Raw genomic sequence first — 21,604 nt, forward strand, 5'->3', positions numbered from 1 at the left:
AGTCCAATCCCACACTGCCAATAAAGGTACTTTACTCCTATTCTACTCCACTCATTACTAATCACACATGGCCAATAAAGGTACTCTACTCCTATTCTATTCCACTCATTTCTACTCACAAATGGCCAATAAAGGTACTCTACTCCTATTCTACTCCGCTCATTTCTAATCACAGATGGCCAATAAAGGTATTCTACTCCTATTCTACTCCACTCATTTCCAATCACACATGATCAATAAAGCTACTCAACTCTTACTCTACTCCACTCATTTCCAACCACACACGCCCAATAAAACGATCCTACTCCCACTCCATTCTATTCCCTACGTTTTAGCCTCGTTCCCAGCTGGCGCAGCCTGCAAAGAAATCTTTCCCCAGCCCAGCTGATCTCCGGGACGGCGAGGCTCGTCCCCGCCCAATCCCCTGTCATGTGCCTCCCCGGGACCCGGCTCAGCTGACGGCGGGAGCGCGCACGCTCTGGAGCCGCCGCGCAAGCCGGAGCGGTTTCAGTCTCCTGGGCGCCCGGGATGGCGCAGCGGACGGCGCCCCGGTTGCTGCCGCTGCTGCTCCTGCCGCCGTTGCTGGTGCTGCTGCTGCTACCGCTGGGCGGCCGGGCGAAGGTGTGCGAGGGCCAGGGCCGCTGGCCGGTTCCATACAGGCGAGTCTCGGAGCGGAAGCGGTGCAGGGCTCGGTTGGAGGGAGGCAGAGCGGGGAAGCCCTTCGGCCGGCCGGGCTTGGAGAGGTTACGCCTTCTCTCTCGTCCCGCAGGCGCTTCGATGGCCGTCCCCGGCCGGATCCCTTCTGCCAGGCGCGGTACACCTTCTGCCCCAGCGGCTCTGCCTTGCCGGAGATGCGGGAGACGGACGTCCTGGCCGTGTATCGTTTGCAGGCGCCGGTCTGGGAGTTCAAGTACGGGGGGCTTCTGGGCCACCTGGTAGGACCGTTTCCTCCTGCCCCTCCGCGCTCACCCCGGAGTAAAAAACTCGAGGTTGATTGGGTTGGGAGTTCCACCTTTCCCCGGGAGGCCCAGGACTACCGCGGAGGCTTTGCCCGGTTGCTATCGAAGGAGCCCCGAGAATAGAATGGAGTTGGAGTTAAGAGTTAGGAGTTAAGAGTACCATTATTGGCTTTGTGGTGGAAACTAATCAAGGAGAGAAGCAACTTAGTATTGAGGAGAAATTTCCTGAGAGTTAGAACAACCAGTGGAACAACTTTCCTCCAGAAGTTGTGAATTCTCCAACACTGGAAGTTTTAAAGAAGATGTTGGGATAACCGTTTGTCTGAAATGGTGTAGGGAACTCCCTGGCTGAGCAGGGGGTTGGTCTAGAAGACCTTTAAGGTCCCTTCCAACTCTGTTATTCTATTCCATTCTATTCGTGATTGGAAATGAGTAGGAGTAAGAATAGGAGTAAGAATAGGAGTAAGAGTAGAGTAGAATAGCAGAGTTGGAAGGGACTTTGGAGGTCTTCTAGTTCAAACCCACCCACCCACTTAGGCAGGAAATCCTACACCACTCTTTTGGAGCACCCACAACTTCTGGAGGCAAGTTGTTCCACTGGTTAATTGTTCTCAACGGTCAGGAAATTTCTCCTTAGTTCTAGGTTGCAAGTTCTATTATTTATTTATTTTGAAAGAGCAAATTTCAGCACGAAAACGAAGATGCCTCTTTTTCAAATGGACATTTGGAAGGTTGGAAACAAATGTTTTCAAACAGAGGATGATTTATTGATTTGCCTAATATGGATCCCGCCTGTATTATTTTTAGAAAGAACTCAAGGCGGTGAACATATCCAAGGCATCTTCCTTCCTCCTCTTTTGACCCACAACAACAACCCGGAGAACTATGGTTTTTTTTTTCTTAGAAACCAAAGAACAGATTGTGCTAAATTGAGTTGGTGGGAACCTTGCAGCTTTTAAAAACCCGGGTAGAATATTTGCCTGTTTTGCTTTTTCCTGAGTTTGGGCAGGGTGTGTGTGTGTGTAAAACTTAGCTTAGTTAGCGCCTCTGTAACTTGTTCGTTTTCTTTCCCAGAAAATTATGCACGATGCTGTGGGCTTCAGAAGCGCCTTGACTGGGAAGAACTACACAATGGAGTGGTACGAGTTGTTCCAGCTTGGCAACTGCACCTTCCCACACCTGCGGCCTGAGGACCCCGCCCCTTTCTGGTGCAACCAGGGGGCGGCCTGTTTCTATGAAGGGATTGAGGATGCTCACTGGAAGGAAAATGGCACCCTGGTCCAGGTGACTACAATTTCAGGTAAATAGGTGTAACTCATTGTAGATATATGAGTGGCTACCTGCTTCTCATGTTCTAAACTCTGTCCACCCACCCACCCACTATAAAAATAGCCTTGACTCCAACGGCTAAATCAATTCTTTCTATTCTTTCCTGGAGTAGCCTCAAGAACATCATAAAACATTAAGCATCTATCTATCTATCTATCTATCTATCTATCTATCTATCTATCTATCTATCTATCTATCTATCTATCTATCTATCATCTATCTATACCTACCTACCTACCTACCTACCTACCTACCTACGTCTGTCTGTCTGTCTCTCTGTCTGTCTATCTACCTACCTACCATCTAACTATCTACCTATCATCCATCCATCCATCCATCCTTGCCCATTTTTGCCAGCGGATCTGGGTGGTATACAGGCAGTCCTTGATTTAGGACCTCAATTGAGCCCAAAATAGCTGTTGCTAAGTGAGACGAGTGAGTTTTGCCCAATTTTACTTTTCCTGCCACAGTTGTTAAATTCATAGCATGGTTGTTAAGTGAATCTGGTTTCCCCATTTGACTTTGCTGGTCAGAAGGTCGCAAAAGGGGATCGCATGACCTTGGGACACAGCAACAGTCATAAATGTGAGTCAGTTGCCAAGCATCTGAATTTTGATCACGTGACCATAGGGATGATGCAACGGTCATAAGTGTGAAAAATGATCATGTCACATTTTTCAATGCTGTAACTTTGAAAAGTCGCTAAACGAACTGTTGCAAGTCAAGGCCCACTTGTAAATCATGAGGTTCTGGACTTTATAAACAAACATGTAAGGCTTTCACGATGATGCCAGGTGAATTACCAAAAATAAAATCCGATGCTGCAAAACAGCAAAAATTGTACATCTTTCTACCACCTCCTAAATTGGATTATTCTATACAATAGCAGAGTTGGAAGGGACCTTGGAGGTCTTCTAGTCCAACCCCATGCCTAGGCAGGAAACCCTATACTGTTTCAGGCAAATGGCTATCCAACATCTTCTTAAAGACTTCCAGTGTTGGGGCATTCACAACTTCTGGAGGCAAGCTGTTCCACTGATTCATTGTTCTGTCAGGAAATTTCTCCTTACTTCTAAGTTGCTTCTCTCCTTGATTAGTTTCCACCCATTGCTTCTTGTTCTACCCTCAGGTGCTTTGGAGAATGGTTTGACTCCCTCTTCTTTGTGACAGCCCCTGAGATATTGGAAGACTGCTATCATGTCTCCCCTAGTCCCTCTTTTCATTAAACTAGACATACCCAGTTCCTGCAACCGTTCTTCATATGTTTTAGCCTCCAGTCCTCTAATCCTCTTTGTTGCTCTTCTCTGCACTCTTTTTAGAGTCTCCACATCTTTTTTACATCGTGGCGACCAAAACTAAATGCAGTATTCCAAGGGTGGCCTTACCAAGGCATTATAAAGTGGTATTAACACTTCACGTGATGTTGATTCTATCCCTCTGTTGATGCAGCCTAGGACTGTGTTGGCTTTTTTGGCAGCTGCTGCACACTGCTGGCTCATATTTAAATGGTTGTCCACTAGGACTCCAAGATCCCTTTCACAGTTACTACTGTTGAGCAATGTATCACCTATACTGTACCTGTGCATTTCGTTTTTCTTGCCTAAATGTAGAACTATATGTAGAATTATTTTGGAGAATAGAATCTGCAGTTGTGCAAGAAAGTTTCTAAAATACAATGGTGTTTTGCCCCCCTTTTTTAGGAGCTATCTTCAATCAAATGGCAAAATGGGTGAAATACGACAATGAAACTGGCATTTACTATGAGACCTGGATGGTCAAAAGCAGCCCAGAAAAAAATTCCCAGGTCTGGTTTGAAGCTTACGAGTGCTCCAAATTTGTACTACGGACCTACCAGAAGCTGGCTGAGCTGGGGGCTGTTTTCAAGGAGATCCAAACAAATTACACAACCATTACTCTCTTCAGCGGAGAGCCTGTTTGCCTGGGCAATGAGACAACTCTCTTTGGGCCGCTGGGGAACAAATCCATGGCGTTAGCGATTAGGAACTTCTACTTGCCCTTCAAACCGTATCACTCGGTGAAGGAGTTCTTCCTTAACCTATTGAAGATACTCGAGGTGGTCGTTCTGGATCATCGGTTTTACTTGTTTTACAATCTGGAATATTGGTTTTTGCCCATGAAATACCCCTATCTGAAAATAGCGTATGAAGAAATCCCGTTGCCTAACTCAAATGCTACCAAATTCGATGCGTAATTCTTGCCCGTTTTAAGCCACTCTTGGTGGGCTAGAGTCCCTTTGTAAGATGGTGTCGGTCTCGCCAAATTCTGGCTTTGTGGCAGTATTAAGGAGCAGGATGGTTTTAACCGGGTCTTTAATTCACCTCTATTACAGTCTGTTTCAGTGGAATCACGCTTTGGCGGATAGCGGTGCGGTAGGATCACAAGGATGAGTGGCTGTGGATGATTGTAATTGTAGTCTAATGGAGGTCGGGGAACGTCAGATTAAGTTGTGCATTTCTCTTCCTTGATGAATGTCTTGAATGGCAAATGCTGAAAGTTTGTAGAACGCTGGATGGATCCAAAACAAAGGTGCCTCGAACCTGTTAGCAGTGGGCAATTTGTCAGATGAAAGTAAGCGAGCACTGATGATGTTACCTAGCTTGGTATTGAAACAGTCTGCAAGAAAACCACCAAGGCCAGAGAGCACTGAGGACCCCACAGAAAGTAAGCTAGTAAACTCCTGCAGGAGAAGACCGAAAGATTGATCCTGTAACGTCTTAAATAAAATTCATGCCTGAATGACCGCATGTGGTTTTCAGGAATGCAGAGAATGGTACACAGGTTTTCAACACTTGATATTCAGTTGATCAGCAGTTATCCATTTCCCTAGATGGGTACACAGAGGATTGTAAACTTTGGCACGTGCCTCTGTAGCCATACATCAATATTTGGTACGGATTAACAACTGCATTAAGTGTTCCTCCTCCCACATCCTATCTAAGAACAGACCAGAACAACAGAGTTGGAAGGGACCCTGTAGGTCATCTAGTCCAACCCCCGCCCAAGCAGGAGACCCTACCCCATTTGCGACTGATGGCAATCCAGCCTTTTCTTGAACCTGAGATCCAAACTTAGCAAGCTCAGCACAGCAATCCTGTGGCAGCTGGCGGGCCACAACAAAGAGGTTATAAATGTGAGGATTGGTTGTAGAGTTACTTTTTCATCATCATCATAATTACAAATGGTCTCTAAACAAGGCTGTTGCTAAGCAAGGACTACTTTGCGCAGACTGGTAGCCCACAGAGATTAAATTGTTCTTTGTGAAAAATAAATGGCTTCAAGATACTTTTTGGTTTCTATCTTTGATATACTAGTGTTTATGATTACAAAAGCCTCTGCTAAATGTGTTTGGGAGTTAAAAAATAATTGGAAGTTAATCTCCCCCCATCAGATTCTAGTCTGGTTCGAAAGGAGATGCAAAATTTTATTAAATTTCTATGCCGCTCATCTCACTGATACTGCGACTTTGGGCAGCTTTATAATGCCTGGGAGTTGCTTTGTTTTCTGGTTTTTGCTAAGAATCCATTTTTTTCCTCTGAAGCTAGATAAAATGAACTAAAGCAGTTTTACCCATTATGAGATTCCATTTTAATACCAATGACCCTTAGGCTTATATCCCACTTCATAGCCCTCTCTAAGCAGTTTACATAGCCAGCCTATTGCCCTCAACAATCTGGGTCCCCATTTTAACTGAGCTCGGAAAGATGGAAGGCTGAGTCCACCTTGAGCCGGTCAGGATTGAACTCCTGGCAGAGGGCAGAGGTAACCTGCAATATACTGCATTCTAATCATTGTGCCACCATGGCTCTTTTTAAGACCCCCTGCTTCTAAAGGGTCTTCATTTGTTTGCTTAGCCTTTTTGCGTTGGAAAGAGGAAACACTTTCCTGTATGATTAGGAAATGAGTGTTTTGGTGACTTCCTCTTGCATTCATAGGTTGCCTTTTCCTCGGTTTCAGTGTGGTAGAATTTCTAGCCAGAGAATCTTCCCATGAGGCAAAATGTCTTGATGACAAAAACTCAAAAGTATGTAATCATGTTTACAAACTGACCCAAGCGTATGGTCTTTGCTGGGAAATTTCTCATTTTGCATTTTTTGTGCAGCTGCAAAAAAATACCTCTACCTCCACCCCGGTACCCGTGGGATCAGCTGCTCAGCCAACTCTCCTTGAAGAGACCTGCTTCAAGCAGAGATTGTCCTATCAATTTCTAAGCAGTTCTCAGGTCCACTCATATCCCTCATCTTGAACCCTGTTCCGTAATGCTAAATAAACCCTACCCTCTCTTGGATGCTTGCTCACAAGGGGAACTTAGACGGGAAACAAATTTTTTAGCCTTCTCATGTTTACAAAGGTAAGCAATGCCAATAGTGTTGAAGGATATTCACTTCTCAGAAAAGCTGTTGCGGGGTGTGAGGCAATTCAGTTTAAGCCTTCCCCAGTTTTTCACGCTCCTCCTCTTAAGCTGTCAAAATATGTATAGAAAGACAGGCAAAAAGAAGAATCACATCAACGTATGGAAACAAGCAAACTTATTTTTGTCTTCTTTAAAAACTATCAACCAACTAGAACTAAGTACGTGGTCAGATCATAAAGACACACAACACTACATTAAATTCCAATCAAATTTAGCTCCTAAATGGACATCATTCACATACCTTGACAAAATTCTGCTTACATGTTCTAAGCTCAATCCCTTCAATCAAGTCGAATTAGACATTTGCAGTTAAGTATTTACACCTTTCACAGAATAACACTGAATGGTTGATTTTCTAATTACCAAAGGATTAAAATACATAATAATTGGGAAAGCTGGTCCTTTTTGCAATACCTGTACAGAAAGTTGCCAAAAAATACTCATCAGCTGCAGAGAAACAAGTCATCCGGCTCTGTTTGAATCCTAACCATTTTAACAAAGTTGTTTAATACAGAAGGGTAAAACCTTAAAACCTGCTAAACCCATTCACTTGCTTAGCCTGTTACTTCTCTTTCTCCGTGTCATCGTGAAGGTGACTGCTATGAAGTTTCTTTTAGACACAGGCTACAAATGAAGGGTGTGGTGGGAAGGAACAGCTGATCTGTTAATGGTGTGAGATTTTTGAAATGGGATTTAAGGTATAGAGGGATGCTTTTGCACCTGAAAAGCCATTCTTTTTTGTCGTTGCAACACCTCCAAATTGACCTTAAGTTGACTGGCAAAAGTGTCAGTGCCTGAAATCAGACCATTTTGAGTGTGTGGAGTCACACCGTTTTCCATTCAATGGTCTATTAGAGTCACTGAGGGCCCAAGCTGATTACTAGCAACTTCTCGTATTTTCGTTGCCTTTCAACCTGTGGAAGTCATAGGATTTACTCGAAGACCTTCACAAATGGCTTCCATTCTTAGAAAACTCGTATAGTGCATCTTAAAAAGTCAATGCTCCAAAATAATTAGCACACACTTTTAAAAAAAACCAAAATACAGACTATAGCTCCCATTAACTATTTTTGCTTACTGGGCTTCAGCAATATTTTAAAACATGTTTATTATAGATCTTATTGCCCTATGATTATTACATTTTCATTTAAAAAAACTCTAGAGAGGAAACAAAAAAAAAAGAAATACACTGCTAATAATTTACACACCACTAGATTTTCTGGAGAGGTTTAATAAGCAGCAAATACTTAATTTTTCACACACAAAGATACCCCAGCTACCATGTCCCAGGGCTCTATATAATGTTACGGAAACACCAAACGACCCACAGTTATGGTTTGGGATCTAGAATTATAAATCTTGAAGCAATTCATTGTTATACATCCTGGGTTAATGCCTGCAGCTTCCCGGATTACGTCATTAAAGCGATATATGCTCCTTTACAAAGTCAGTTGCAGTAATATTTCCAAGAGGCAAGCTAAAATACTGTAATTTAACAGAACAAGATTTGGGAACTGCAGCCTCTGAATATGTAAACACATGTCAACGTCTACATATAGTAGCATCCATCTTGTTGGGACAAAAATAGGCCAATGATAAAGTTATATGAACACGTTTCGTTCATCTCTGGTTACTTTTTAAACCCAGATTTTAGAAACCAGCACTAAGGAGTAGACTGATTTTCTACAGTGCTTGAGAGATCCTAAGATCACAAAGAAGCTTCTTATGATGAAGCTTCCACAAGGCTGGCCCAAATTAAGGGCTTGTCCCCAATAGCTCTACCAGGTGGGCATCATGTCTGGAAACCAAACTCTCCCGAGATGCTTGGACACTTCCCAATGAATCTGCTCCAAGCTGTACTTCTGATCGGGGATCAAGACCTCTTCCTTGATCGACAGCTGAGACAAGCGGCCACCACACATTTTCACAAACTCCACAAAGGCACTGCAGGACACCTCACATTCTCCGAGGCCAATGGCCGACAGGTTCTTACAACGCTCAGCAATGCGGATCAACTCTTCATCCAGGGGCCGTAGCCCGTTGGCGCACACCACCAGTTCAACCAGTCGCGGACACGTCATTCCAACCCGTCCGAGGACTTCTTTACTGACCGATCTCCCAAAATAAAGATGGGTGACCGGAGTTTCGTATCGGAAGAAGGGATCAAATTCTTCTTCGTACAAGAAAAAGTACATAACCAAATTCACTTTAGGGGAATGTCTGAGGAAAGCATCCCAACTGCTTTTCTCCAGAGTGTGAAAGTGCGTCTGTCCCGGGTTCTCACTGACGACGTCAATGCGCAAATGTTCCAATCGGACATGTTTTTCAGACGACAGAGCAAGAAGGAGCTCATCGCTTAACAAGTGGTAGTTCAAGGCCAGCTCTCGTAAGCCGTGGCACTGGTCAGCTACACAAAGGATTCCTAGAAAACACAATATGAATTCACCTTCGGCCTGTCATAGAATAGAAACACATGCACTACAGTAAATGCAAAAACAAACAACTTTGAATAGTTTAGAAATAAGAATCAGGCTGAGGAATAAAGCATTTCCTCACTGGTGATAACAAAGCTGACTTGGAATTTTAATCTGGAAATTAAACCTGCTAATAGATCTAGATTTTAATCATGCAGTAAAATTTCTTCAAGTTGAATACACTTTCCTATGATTCATTAGAGGCAGTCCTTGACTTACAACCATTTGTTTGGTGACTTTTCAAAGTTACAACAGCACTGGAAAAAGTGACTTATAACCAACCTCTTTTTACACTGATGACCATTGCAGCATCCCTGTGGTCACATGATCAGAATTTGGTCACTTGGCATCTGGCATGTATTTATGACTGTTGGGGTGTCCCTGGATCATGTGATTCTCTTTTACGACCTTCTGACAAGCAAAGTCAACGGGGAAGCCAGATTCACTTAACCACCATAGTATTAGCTTAACAACTACGATAATTTACTTAACAACTGTGGCAAGAAAGGTCATAAAATGTGGCAAAACTCACTTAACAACTGTCTTGCTTAGCAACAGAAATGTTGTCTCAATTGTCATAAGTCAAGGACTACCCACAATTAAAGAACCTCCACCTGCTTCTAGAATAATAAAATAACCATTCCTCCTTTGCCAGAAGCTATTAGGTCATTTTTTAAAATATGCAGCATATTATTCAGGAAAATGTTTTGCCAGTGGCAGGAATCACGTGTGGTGGAAGTGACTAAAGCAGGAAGAGGCCTGGCAGAAATAAACTGCACAAGAGGTGCATTTTGGCAACGGGTTGAAAAAAAAAAAGAACAAAACAAAGATTTCACTGTTTCATCCAATTTCAAAAGAACTGCTGCTGAGGTGCTTATTTTATGTTATTATTTATTTATTGTCTGCCTTTATTATTATTTTTTATAAATAACTCAAGGTGGTTATTTTTATAAATAACTCAAGGTGGTGAACACATTCCTTCCTCCTTTTTCCCCTCCCGCAACAACAAATTTGTACAGATCATCCTGAATTTTTGGAAATTTCTGATATAGGTTGGGTATAAATGCTAATTCAAAACATTCATTGTACAAAAATATCCCCCAAACAAACTTACCTGCTGGAGAAACATGGGGACAGCTGCTCATTTTTAAGAGTCTTAGGGTATCACTGTTGTTAGCCACCAACACCTTGAGAGATGGATCGTCTACTGGCGTATCGTCTATCTTGAGTGAAGAAAGGGATTTGGAGTTTACAAACACCACAGTTAGGGCTGACACGAAGTGTGACTGTAAAAAGGGAGGAAACATTGAAATCAAGAAACGGAATGTAATAATCCCATTCTAAACTGAAGTTTATCCACAGAAAATAAACAGCAAACTCCAAAAAACTTGACGTACCAACATATTTTTCAGCTTCTCAAAATAATATATTGTGAACCAAAAACATTTCTGGGTTTGCTGATTAGATTGGTATTGGGGGGAGGGGAGAGGGGGGAAGGATGTGAAATTATCCTGGGGCAGAATAAATGAGACCACCCTGGTCACCCATCCCAGAAGCCAGAGGGTTTTCTGGGTAGCTGCCAAAAGGGCAGATTGTGGGCTCTTGCTGAAAGGAGCAGGCCGGGGTGGATTCTTTTGCAGCTGCACCAGGCCTTCCTGCCAGGGTGTGCGCCCAGAAGGTGGTGCCATAAAACCACAGTTCTTATCCAGGCTGTAGCTCAGAGCTGGACTCTTCTGAGCTCACATACAAGTAAAACCATTCAGAGCTTGGGAGGAGGACTTCACTCCCCACCTTCCATCTTCAAAGGAGCCCTGCCCAATTATTTTAATAATAGGCTTGATAAGGGAGAATCCATTGAAATTAAATCCAGGCAAACAGAAGTGCTGCGGAGGAAGAGAAAAGTGGGATAAAGGGGAAGCTTCTCTGGATGGGGCTGACCTCCCCAGGAGGAGCAAGATCCCCAGTTGGCACAGTATCTTTGGGTGGCAGCAGTGGTGAGGACGGGCACCACTTGTGGCACTGCCCACTTGACTGCTCCTGAGCAATAGTTTTGCAGGCCTTAGTTACAACCTCTCTCAACTACGTCAGTGCTCTTTAGTTGAAAAGGGTCAGAAAAAATACGGCAATTTGGCTATTCTCTGCCTGTTCAGGTAGTCCTCGACTTACAACAGTATTTTAGTGACCATTCAAAGTTACAACGGCACTGAAAAAGGTGACTTATCGCCATTTTTTCACACTTATGAGTGTGGCAGCATCTTCATGGCCCGTGATCAAAATTCAGATGCTGGGCAAACCGTAGTCCTGGGGTTCCGTGATTCTCTTTTCTGACCTGACAAGCAAAATCAATGGAGAAGCCAGATTTGCTTAACAATTGTGTTATTAACCTAACAACTGCAATTGTGGCCAGAAAGGTCATAAAAAGTCTCTCTCAGTGACAGAATTTTGGGGCTCCATTGTGGTCATAAGTCAAGGACTAACTTGTACTGAATGATCTAAAAGGTCTGTTGAACACAACTTGGTTTTGGTATTGACCTTAAAGGCCCTAAACGGCTCGGAGTGAGACTGCCCCTCCCGCTGTGATCTCACACAATAACCCTGCTTGGCAGGAAACGCCCTTCTGAAGGTGCCACTGCAACCTGGAGCTCAACTCCCAGGTAAATGGAAAACAGGCTTTTCCTGCATGGCTTCCAGATTTCAAACCACACATCAGTCTCTTCCTCTCACGGTGTTTAGAAGGTAGTTAAAAACTCAACATCCTTTCACAGACCTTGACCGTTCATTACTTTAACAAGTGGTTTTATTGGGGAGTTTCAATTTGAATTGTATTCATTTTGCGATTTCTACATTCTTGTCTTTTTTTAAAATTATAAACTGCCTTGAGGGTCCCTTTTTTTATATATACAAGCAGGTTATAAATCCAATCTTCAAGACAAATAGAGTTGTTGCATTCTCAAGTTTTTTTCCGGGAAGATCTGGATGGTTTCTCTTTAAGTTTCACTAGCAAATTCACTCAAATACTTTGGCCACCTAATGAGAAGGAAGGACTCACTGGAGAAGAGCCTGATGCTGGGAAAGACTGAGGGCAAAAGAAGAAAGGGAATGAGGTGGCTGGATGGAGTCACCGAAACAGTAGGAGTGAGTTTTAATGGCCTCGTGGGGATAGTAGAGGACAGGAAGGCCTGGAGGAATGTTGTCCATGGGGTCGCAATGGGTCGGACACAACTTCACAACTAACAACAAAGCAATGGTGGAGTCAGAGCTTCTGTTGGAACTGATAGCACTGACTTTTGATACAAACTGAAGGATGCGTTTTAGTTGGAAAAGGGGCTACCGACATCATCTGATTATTATTATTTTTTGCCAGCATGGACTAACGTGGCTCTCCCTCCTTCTCTGTGTGCCTGGAAAAGAAAGCTTGATCACGACAGCATGGTCACGATTTGTTTCAGACTTGCTGGTAACCAACCACACCGGATTAAAAATCTGCTCAGTACCTTTGGTAAATCCATGAAACTCGGTCGAGCAGTGGAAATCAGTCCGAGGGTCTTTAAAGAACAATTCACAAGCTGGGATAAGATATCACAAGCAGCCTCAGCCGATTCCTTGCTGCTATCCACCTGAGTGGGGGGAAAAACCCAACAAGAGTCAGTGGGTAAACAGTCCCTTCAAACACTATCTACAGGTAATCCTCGATTTACGACCACAATTGAGGCCAACATTTTGGTCGCTAAAGGAAACATTTGTTAAGTGAATTTTGCCCCACTTTATGTCCATTCTTGCCACAGCTGTTAACTCAAATCACCGCAGCTGTTAGCTTAGTGACACAGTTGTTAAGTGAATATGGCTCCCCTACTGACTTTGCTTGTCGGAAGGTCGCAAAAGGGGATCACTTGACCCCGGGGACACTGCAACCGTCATGAATACAAGTCAGTTTCCAAACAACTAAATTTTGATTACGTGATCATGGGATGCTGCCACGGTCATAAGTATGAAAAATGGTCATAAGTCTCTTTTTTCAGTCCCTGTTGTAACTTTGAATGGTCACTAAATGAAGCGTTGTAAGTCGAGGATTACTTGTACTTTGCTGTTGACTGAAAAGTATTTCAACTCCGAAAATATACTAAAAAGAAGAATGCTGATGTTGTTCCTGCTATGAGCCACTGGATGAAAAAAAACCCCATTTTAGGTAATACTGAATGTGAAACATTCGGACAAAGGATGCTGCATTACTTATCACCAGGAGCAGAATCTGCAACAAAATGCCACAGATTGTCTTCCTGTTTATAACAAGCAAGCAAACAAAAAAAGCACCATCCTTGCAGGCAGTAACTCACTCCAAGCAGGTGTTCTCCATTATGCTGTATTTTGCTTTGTTTTCCAACCATCTCTGTTCCTGAGTATGCCAAGTCCTCTCTGAATTGTTGTGGTGTATGTGTGTACCCATGTGCATGGAGAATAATTCACAAGGATGCATTAATAATAGAACTCACATACTGAGCTCTCAAGAAGTAAACGTAGAGCTGGCTATCAATGCTTTTAGGTCAAAATGTGACTTGTTGTACAGAACAACAACCAGCTCTATGGGGAAACAAAACAGGAACTTGGTTTATACGCCGTCATAAATCATTAATCAAGATTGTGCCGCTTATTTTTCCTTTGCTTTGCCTTCTTCGGTTATTCAGTTATGTTGGCGAGCTATGATTTGTGTGTTTGGGTGTGTGTGCATGTGTGTGTATGTTCTCCAAGCTCAAACAATGAACAACTTTAATTTCCTGTTGGCAATCCTGATTTGAACTTCAATGTGAAAGACAGTTATGTTCTCCAAAAAAGGACACACTTGTCGAAGAACCAAAAAAATAGATAGGCATTCATTTGACACAAATGGGGAAATGTCTCTGTTGCTAGGGAAGTAGAATACACACTTCCCAGCACTTTATTATTATTTTTAAATAAAGGAAATATTCATAGCTGGGGGTTAAAATGAGGGGCCCTTGGTCCTCCCTGAGCTGCTTTTTTTTCTCGCAGACGTTTCATTACCCAAACTAGGCAACATCATCAGTGTAGTCACTGTGCTGGTCTAGCAGTGATGATGTCACCTAGTTTGGGTAATGAAAACAAGCAAGCTCAGAGAGCACCAAGGACTCCTCACCTTATCTTATTTTCTCCCTGACTGTCTCCAAAGGTGCTTCTTCGGGAGGCAAGCGGACTTCCTTGTTTTTTCTTTGAAGACATTTTGCTTCTCATCCAAGAAGTTTCTTCGGTTCTGACAGGATAGTGGGGGATATAGAAGGATGACCTGGGTGACTTGAGAATCTCTACAAGCTTCTCCCTGACTCATTTCTATGCCTTCATGCAAAGTGGAATTGAACTTCTCTACTGCTTTATTTATTTATTTTTTGGATCTGCAAGATCCTTTGAGGCTTCAGGGTTTTTCCTCATACAGAAACTTCAGACATTTTAAAGGTTAGGTGTGCTTTGCATGTGAGCAGTGTTTAAGTCTGATCCATCATTATCCATCAGCAGGCAATTGACTAGGAAGAAAATCTGTTCCTTCCACTCAGCGCTCTCCTCAATGGGCATTAACCTTCACCAAGTTTACACATTCATCCCTGTAGCTCTTCTTTCATATCAGGTCATTGTTTAAAACAAAAACAACTGCAGGATTGTCTACACCAAAATCAAAGCAGGTGGGAAAGCAGATCCAACCATCTCAGCAGTTCTTGCCTTCTGGAATATCATCCTGTCCACGTTGTTTGGCTACTACAGGAAGAAAAGGCTCAGAAGAGCAACTTGCCATTTGCTAGGTTTGAAAATTCTAAAAGAGCATTTGGGAGCTTCCCTTCTTTAGCTGGAAATTTACCCTTATATCAGGGTATCAGAACATTCCAGGAGTTAATTCAAAATGCAACCAGATCTTGATTTCTTATTAGATATGGAAATTCCAGTTATCCAGAATGCAACAACCTTCCTACCAATCCTTCCAAATCTGTTCTCACACTTTCAATCCCATATTTGGATCCACCTAGCTTCCAAACAGGAGATTTACATATCACTAGAGTATTAAGATTGCCATTTCAGCATTCCTTTGTCCGGAAAGTAATCTACATATCAAGCTGATGCAAGAAAAGAGTATACAGACAAGAGGATGGGCTAGAGGCCTAATGTGTCTTGAAGCCATGTTCTCAGATCTGATTAGAGTGGGGGAAAAGTATATTTCACCTCCACATTTGTGTCTGAGGAGTAATCCTGTCAAATAGTGCTGCTATTCTCTGGCTCCTTATCTGGAGTCTACAAATGACTCTCAAAAACCTGAGATGCCTCCATCAGAATCTTCATATTTAATCTCCTCAACATTACTACCAAGAAGGGTTGGGTTTTTGGGGGGGCATCAACCCCTTTTTTTCTCAGGTGGAAATTACAAAACAAGCTGACTGTGGTCTATCATTAGAGCTCATTCACATACTAAACTCACATTTTCATGTAATACATGAATACAATTCATGTAATGCAATTTATTCCTTCCTCCTTCTGTCCAAAACCTTCCTGGAAAACCCATGGCACAGACTGGCTATTCATATGGCGCTTCACATTTCCATTTAGAATTTTTGTCACTTTTCACCCAACCTCCTTAGGGCCCAAGATGTCTAACTCTACTCTAGTATGCTGCTTAGAGCCTGCTACTTTCTGGCTTATGAGCTTTAACAGCTGTCTGGCTTAATTACATCAATCTTCTGACTACTGCCCGTCTTGCAAAAACCTTCTGCTAGTAAAAGGTGTTAGAACAGGGGTGTCAAACTCGCGGCCCATGGGTCAGTTGTGCCATGTGCTGGCCCTGCCTGGTTTAGCGAAGGGGGAAAACATCCTGATACATCACATGACATCGCCATGATGCTGTGAGTTTGACACCCCTGTGTTAGAAAATGGATTCCTAGGTGTTTGCTGAGGCTGTCCTCAGAAATTTCACAGCTGGTGGTTTCTCCACATACCATCTGGCATAAATGTTCTTCAACTGGAATGAACTCATGTAATTACTGAATTTGGTACAAGCAACTATACTGCCCCAACCAGAAAAGAAACACCAGAAGACAACTTCCTGTTTGACTAGAAGGAAGCACCCATCCTTTGGAAAACATATTTTTGGGAGAGAGGGAAATGGCATTTTTGTGTCAGGTTCTGAGGCCCTTTGTCCTGTTTTCATCTTTTTTTCAAAAAAAATTAGACTTATGAGCAGCTCTATAGTTATTTTATCTCCTTAAGCCTTTACCATGATAGAAATGGGAAGGAATTGGGATTAGATGAAGTAAAAACATGTCTTCTATTGTCCTGGAAAACATAAAAGACTTATCCACTGTGTAGATGTCTCCTTCACACCCAGAGGAAATATCCACTGAGGCAAATATTCAACATCCCTCCTCAGGTTCAGCATAAATGTAAAAATAATTTAATAACTACCTATTGTGCTCTTGATCTACTGTATCAGTTTCTTTTTTGAAATTATGACTCACAACATACAGTATAATTAAGATTATAAAAAATTAAAAGGTTGAGTAATCATTTTGTTTTAAATGAAGTGGTTAACATACACCACAGAACACCAAAATACAGATGGCTACGATACAATTAGAGCTTAAAAATAATTTGCAACCCAAATTTTTTTACTCTATTCCATTCCATTCCCTTATTCTATTTCTTTCCTATCCACCCCAACCCATCCTTCCTTAAACTATCCTTTCTTGCCATATCCTTTTTTTACACAAATCTTTATTGGATTATAAAAAATGTGCCATCAACTGACAAACCAGGGCTGGGGAATTTCTTTTCTACCTGTAGAAATGTACATCATCCTGCTGCAATCAATCTGCAAGGATAAATATTTTGCCAGCACAATTTCAAGCCTCTTCCTTGCAGCTGCTGGGAAATTTTAAAGATGGAGCTGAGCATTCTTAGCCAATCAAAAAATCCACACACAGACACCAGGCATAGGATGAAAAACGTAGCCCTCCCTCTCTTGATGCTTCAGAACATGACCAAGTAGGCTTCAGTGTTTCTCCACAAAGTGGAGGGATCAAGTTGAAACCTCAGAATTTCAAAGAATCCCTATTCATCTCAGATTAAATGGTTGAACTCCCGAACTGGTCAGTTCATTAATTTCCCAACCAGCTACTCTGCCAGCCTCTTATAATTCCATGAGGGAAGGTCCAATATATTTAGAGGTGGTTCTGCTCCCTTCTTAGCAAGGTGTTCCAAATTGTCCCCTGAGAGAGCATATGTTGAGCCCTAGGCTATCCCAAGGCCAGTATTCCAGATGCCAGTATTCCAGGTGTGGCCAAACCACTGAGCACCACAACAGCATCATAGTGTTGAACATTTTATTTTTTTAAGTTCCAGCTTTTGGATTTAAAATGTTTTCATGTCAGGGTCAAAATAGTCCTGCAAATAAGGTATTTTTCATATTTTAGCGTATTATCCCTTAAAAAAATCAATACAAATGCAACTTAAATAAACTCAAATAAAACAATGGACCCATACAGAATTCACTGAGTTCAATGATAATCCATCACGTGTCAAAAGATTTGTAACAACAATTATTAGTCAAGGACAACACTTCACATCCGTTAACACAAAATTTGTGTAAGCACTCCCAAGGTGAGTGATCAGTGTGTGGGCGGAACTAATAAAACATTCAATTGTTGTCAGCTATTTTTGCCATTTGTGTTAACCACAAAAGTGGCCCTCGCCCTGTCTTGCTTGCTGCCATTTTTCTGTGTCTGCTCCTTTAACTATCAAAGGAAGAGAGCGACTCCCTCAACAAAAGAGGCAGATTAGACCAGGTTTTCTAGGAAAAGATACTGGTTGGCATGGCATACTCTGCTGTGGAAAGGTTTAGCAAAGGTCTTTTCTCCCTACCAAGGGGTCTTTATTTATCTGAGTTGGACACCCGAGATGATTCTATGCCATCCAAATGCACTATAACTATACATCCTGATTGGAAGAAGCTGGAATTGAAAGTTTGTCAGACTTTCAAATCCACTTTCCTAAAAATCAGAACATTGCAAGTCCAGGTTTCAACTTTGTTAAACCTCACGTGACCTTTTGCTTTTAGCTAATGAGCCATGGCCTCATTAAGCTTTTCATGTATCTTACTAGATTGTGCAAATAATATTATTATTGACAGATGCCTACATCACCATGGATTATTCAACTTCAGGGGAATGAGTGGCTAAGCAGGCAAAGCCTTTAACCCTGGTTAACCTGATTGCACGGTCCCACTGACTGATTCCTTTCTCCTCAAGTACTCTGTGGAACACCCCACCTCATGTTTTGCCTCTCGTAGCCGGCTTGCTTGGGAGTTCCCTCTATCCTGTCTCTCTTTAGCCTGCATGTTATTTTACAGATTTTGTTCAATCTGTTAATCCTTCCTCAGAAACTACCATTCTTACTCCGTCACATCACTATTTGTAGTCTTCAAAACATCTCAGGAGCACCAATTTCACCTGCTGTCAATCTATATTTATTTCAGCCTCTCTTCAACTGCCCAGGAATTTGAAGTTTCCCTACTATGGTCATCAGCATCATCCCTAAAAACAGGTTATCTTCTGTTTTTATCTGAAGATAAATACCCTGTGAGGGCCTGTCACTCCTCTAGTTCTGTGAGCAAGTTTTTTATATTTAATCCACTGAGATTGAATTCATCTGCTCTTCGTCCACCAGTAACTCCTTCTACTTCTCCCCATTCTATTATTTCTTTCTCCTGCAATTCTCCTTCAATCCTCTCTCTCTACCTGTGCCCTCCGTCACAGGCAGGACTTCAGTAGGGCTGAAGGGAGTTGGGGAAAAGCCAGCCAGACTCCCAACTCCAACTGAGGGAAAAGCCAGGCTCCAAAGGAAACTCCAACTGAGAAAGATACTAGTGCATGGCTGGTATCTGGGCAAAAACCTTGGGGTGCTACCCCATTTTTAACGGGGAGAAGACATGCTGACTACAGGTTGAAAAGCACCCTCCTTCTCTCAGGGCCTCCCATTCAGTGGGAACTATCTATTGCCTCCAGTGAGCAAAATCCCCTTTTCCCTCTGCTGACATTTTCTGCCCTCTGCTGTCGGAACTCAGCAGACACTGATTTCCGCAAATCAACCCAGATTTTGATTGAACTGGATTTGGAAGATGTATTGTTCAATTCAGTGGCAAGGCAATTCAACCAGGGCAACGCTGAGATTCAGAGAAGAAAACAATTCATCCACAGAGCATGGTGGCGAAACGTGGAAACCTCTCCGAATTGGTGAGACGGGAGTGCAGAAACGAGAGGCTTTTAGAGGACATAATCCCTACTGACTACAACAGGATACTTCAGAATAACAAGAGCTGGAAGGGACCTTGGAGGTCTTCCAGTCCAACCCACTGCTGGAGCAGGAGACCCTATACCATTTGAGGCAAGGTGGCTGCCTAGTCTCTTCTTAAACTCCTCCAGTGATGAAGCACCTGTAACTTCTGGAGGCAAGTAGTTCCACCGGTTAATTGTCCTCATTATTTGGAAATTTCTCCTTAGTTCTAGGTTGCTTCTCTCCTTGGTTAAGTTTCCATCCATTGTTTTTTGTCCTGCCTTCTGGTGCTTTGGAAAATAGCTTGACCCCCCCTTCCTATTCTTTATGGCAGTCCACCAAATATTGGAATACTGTTTTCATGTCCCCCCTGAACCTTCTTTTCTTTAGACTAGACAGGAAACCCCCCTCCCACATTTGGGCTCGCATTCAGGCGACCCGAATCCCTTGGCCCAGGAAGCAGCAGCAGCAGCAGCAGCCGCCGCTGGGGCGCCCGGCCATCCTGGCTCTCGCTCACCTTGAAGCTGACGTACTGCAGGTGCCCGGCGTGTCGCTTGAGGATCTGCTTGATGAGCTCCGGGTGGGTGGCTCTGGCGCCGGGCTGGCCCAGCTCGAACTCGAAGCGGCGCCAGAGCTCCGGCAGGTGGAAAACCCGCTGCCAGCGGCGGCAGACCTGCGAGGCCCGCGCGCGGTCCAGCAGCGGCAGGTGCTGGAAGACGCGCAGCAGCAACTCCGGCAGCAGGGAGACCCAATCCGGCCTGGGAAGATCCCGTCGCTTGCCTTCGCTTCCGGGGTCGCACGTTCGCTCTGCTACCACCGCCGCCGGCGCCTGCTTCATGCTGCCGGGGTGGTCTCGGCGACAGCGGCGGCCTGAGGAAAGGCCTCGAGCGCCGCCGCCGCCCCCCCTTTCCCTAGTCGCCATGGCAACGTCCCTCTCCTCCCCAAGCGACGGCCTTAATCTAGGCCCCGCAGCCTCCTCCTCTTCCCGCGCTCCACGTAAGACGAATGGGGTGCCGCGTTTCCCTCAACCAGGCCGCCGCGGGCTGCGAGCCTCCCACCCGCCTCCTTAAGAGTTCCCGACCGCGTTTGCCGCCTTGTTTACTTCGCGCCGGCCAGGATGGCGGAAGGCGGCGCGGCGCATGCGCGACCCAGGCCCGTCCATTGCCTTCCCTCCCTCTTTTCCCCTGACAAGAATTCTCCTCAGGAGTCTCCGGTAGGAAAAGGCCCCGCGTGGCTTTATTGAGGCTACATTCCCTTCGGCGGCGCTGCTGGGAGGGGAGGCGCCTTTCAGAAGTGCACTTCGGCCAAGACGGCGCCCCCGGAGCCCCACAAAAAAATTGGAAGCCGCCGTTGTACAATCCAAGACTTCTGAGGCGGGACAGACATGGGACACGGCTATATATATATATAGTTATATATATAGATATGTATATATATAAATCTATACAACGCGGTTCGAGACTGGTTACATCGAGGACGCCCCACCCCCACCCGCTGTTTATCGGCCTCCCGCGGCAGCCACTGTCCGGCATTCAGGAGGAGGAGGAGGAGGAAGAGGCGAAGTCAGCGGCCTCCGGAGTCCCTGCTCGGCGAGGCTCGAGGGGGCGATGCGCAGCGCGGCCGCATGCAAAGCGCCTGAGGCGAGCCCGGCCCCGGGCGCCGTGCCGGCCAAATGATCCCCGGCCTGGGTTCCGACGTTGGCCTCAGAGGCGGCTAGAAAGTGTGCGCGTTTCTGCAGACGCCGCAGCCCAGCGCGAACTCCTCGCCCGTGGGAGGATGGACGACGTGGAGCGGACACTCGGCCCCTTCCAGCTGCTTGCTCTTGGGACCTGCAAGAGAAGGCAAGGCCGGCCGTCAAACCCCGGGGTCCCATCTGGGTTCTGCCCCGTCCCCGTGTGGGGGCAACGCAGGGCATCTTCCCTCTGGCCCAAACCAGCTGCGCCCCGAAAAATCCCTTTTTGACAAGCCGGGAGGGGAAAAGTATGTCAAGAGTGAAGAGAAATAATCCATGCGAGGGTTCCCTGGACCTAAGGATTATTTTCTTTCTCTAAAGTTAATTATTATTTAGGTTTATTATGTATAACATGTTTTTA

General features: G+C 44.2%; 3 protein-coding genes across 13 annotated transcripts in view; 1 reads left to right on the top strand and 2 right to left on the bottom strand.

The window, feature by feature from the left end:
* The first annotated feature begins 478 nt into the window (after positions 1-478).
* Positions 479-5,591, top strand: CLN5 (CLN5 intracellular trafficking protein). Its single transcript, XM_081949440.1, has 4 exons — positions 479-659; positions 770-935; positions 2,034-2,259; positions 3,989-5,591. Exons 1-4 carry the CDS (start codon positions 529-531, stop codon positions 4,498-4,500), a joined length of 1,035 nt encoding a protein of 344 aa, XP_081805566.1. The 5' UTR covers positions 479-528; the 3' UTR covers positions 4,501-5,591.
* Positions 5,592-7,809: 2,218 nt separating this feature from the next.
* Positions 7,810-20,590, bottom strand: FBXL3 (F-box and leucine rich repeat protein 3). 3 transcript variants are annotated; one of them, XM_081949437.1, is made up of 4 exons: positions 20,029-20,590; positions 12,689-12,811; positions 10,309-10,417; positions 7,810-9,142 (listed from the first exon to the last, which is right to left on the bottom strand). In XM_081949437.1, exons 1-4 carry the CDS (start codon positions 20,431-20,433, stop codon positions 8,499-8,501), a joined length of 1,281 nt encoding a protein of 426 aa, XP_081805563.1. In that variant the 5' UTR covers positions 20,434-20,590; the 3' UTR covers positions 7,810-8,498. The 3 variants fall into 3 exon arrangements, with proteins under 3 accessions (XP_081805563.1, XP_081805562.1, XP_081805564.1); XM_081949436.1 differs by having other exon boundaries at positions 10,309-10,480; XM_081949438.1 differs by lacking the exons at positions 12,689-12,811; positions 20,029-20,590 and adding an exon at positions 10,592-10,969 and having other exon boundaries at positions 10,309-10,480.
* A 135-nt stretch (positions 20,591-20,725) lies between these two features.
* The window catches only part of MYCBP2 (MYC binding protein 2), a 150,440-nt gene continuing 149,561 nt past the window's right edge, over positions 20,726-21,604 (bottom strand). For all 9 annotated transcript variants that reach the window (XM_081949416.1, XM_081949417.1, XM_081949414.1 and 6 more), the window contains one exon: positions 20,726-21,340. In XM_081949416.1, coding sequence (XP_081805542.1) covers positions 21,225-21,340 — 116 coding nt within the window. In that variant the 3' untranslated portion in view covers positions 20,726-21,224. The remainder of the gene's footprint in view (positions 21,341-21,604) is intronic.

Source organism: Natrix helvetica (assembly GCF_964273705.1).
Source record: "Natrix helvetica genome assembly, chromosome: 3".
NCBI classification, from domain to species: domain Eukaryota; kingdom Metazoa; phylum Chordata; class Lepidosauria; order Squamata; family Natricidae; genus Natrix; species Natrix helvetica.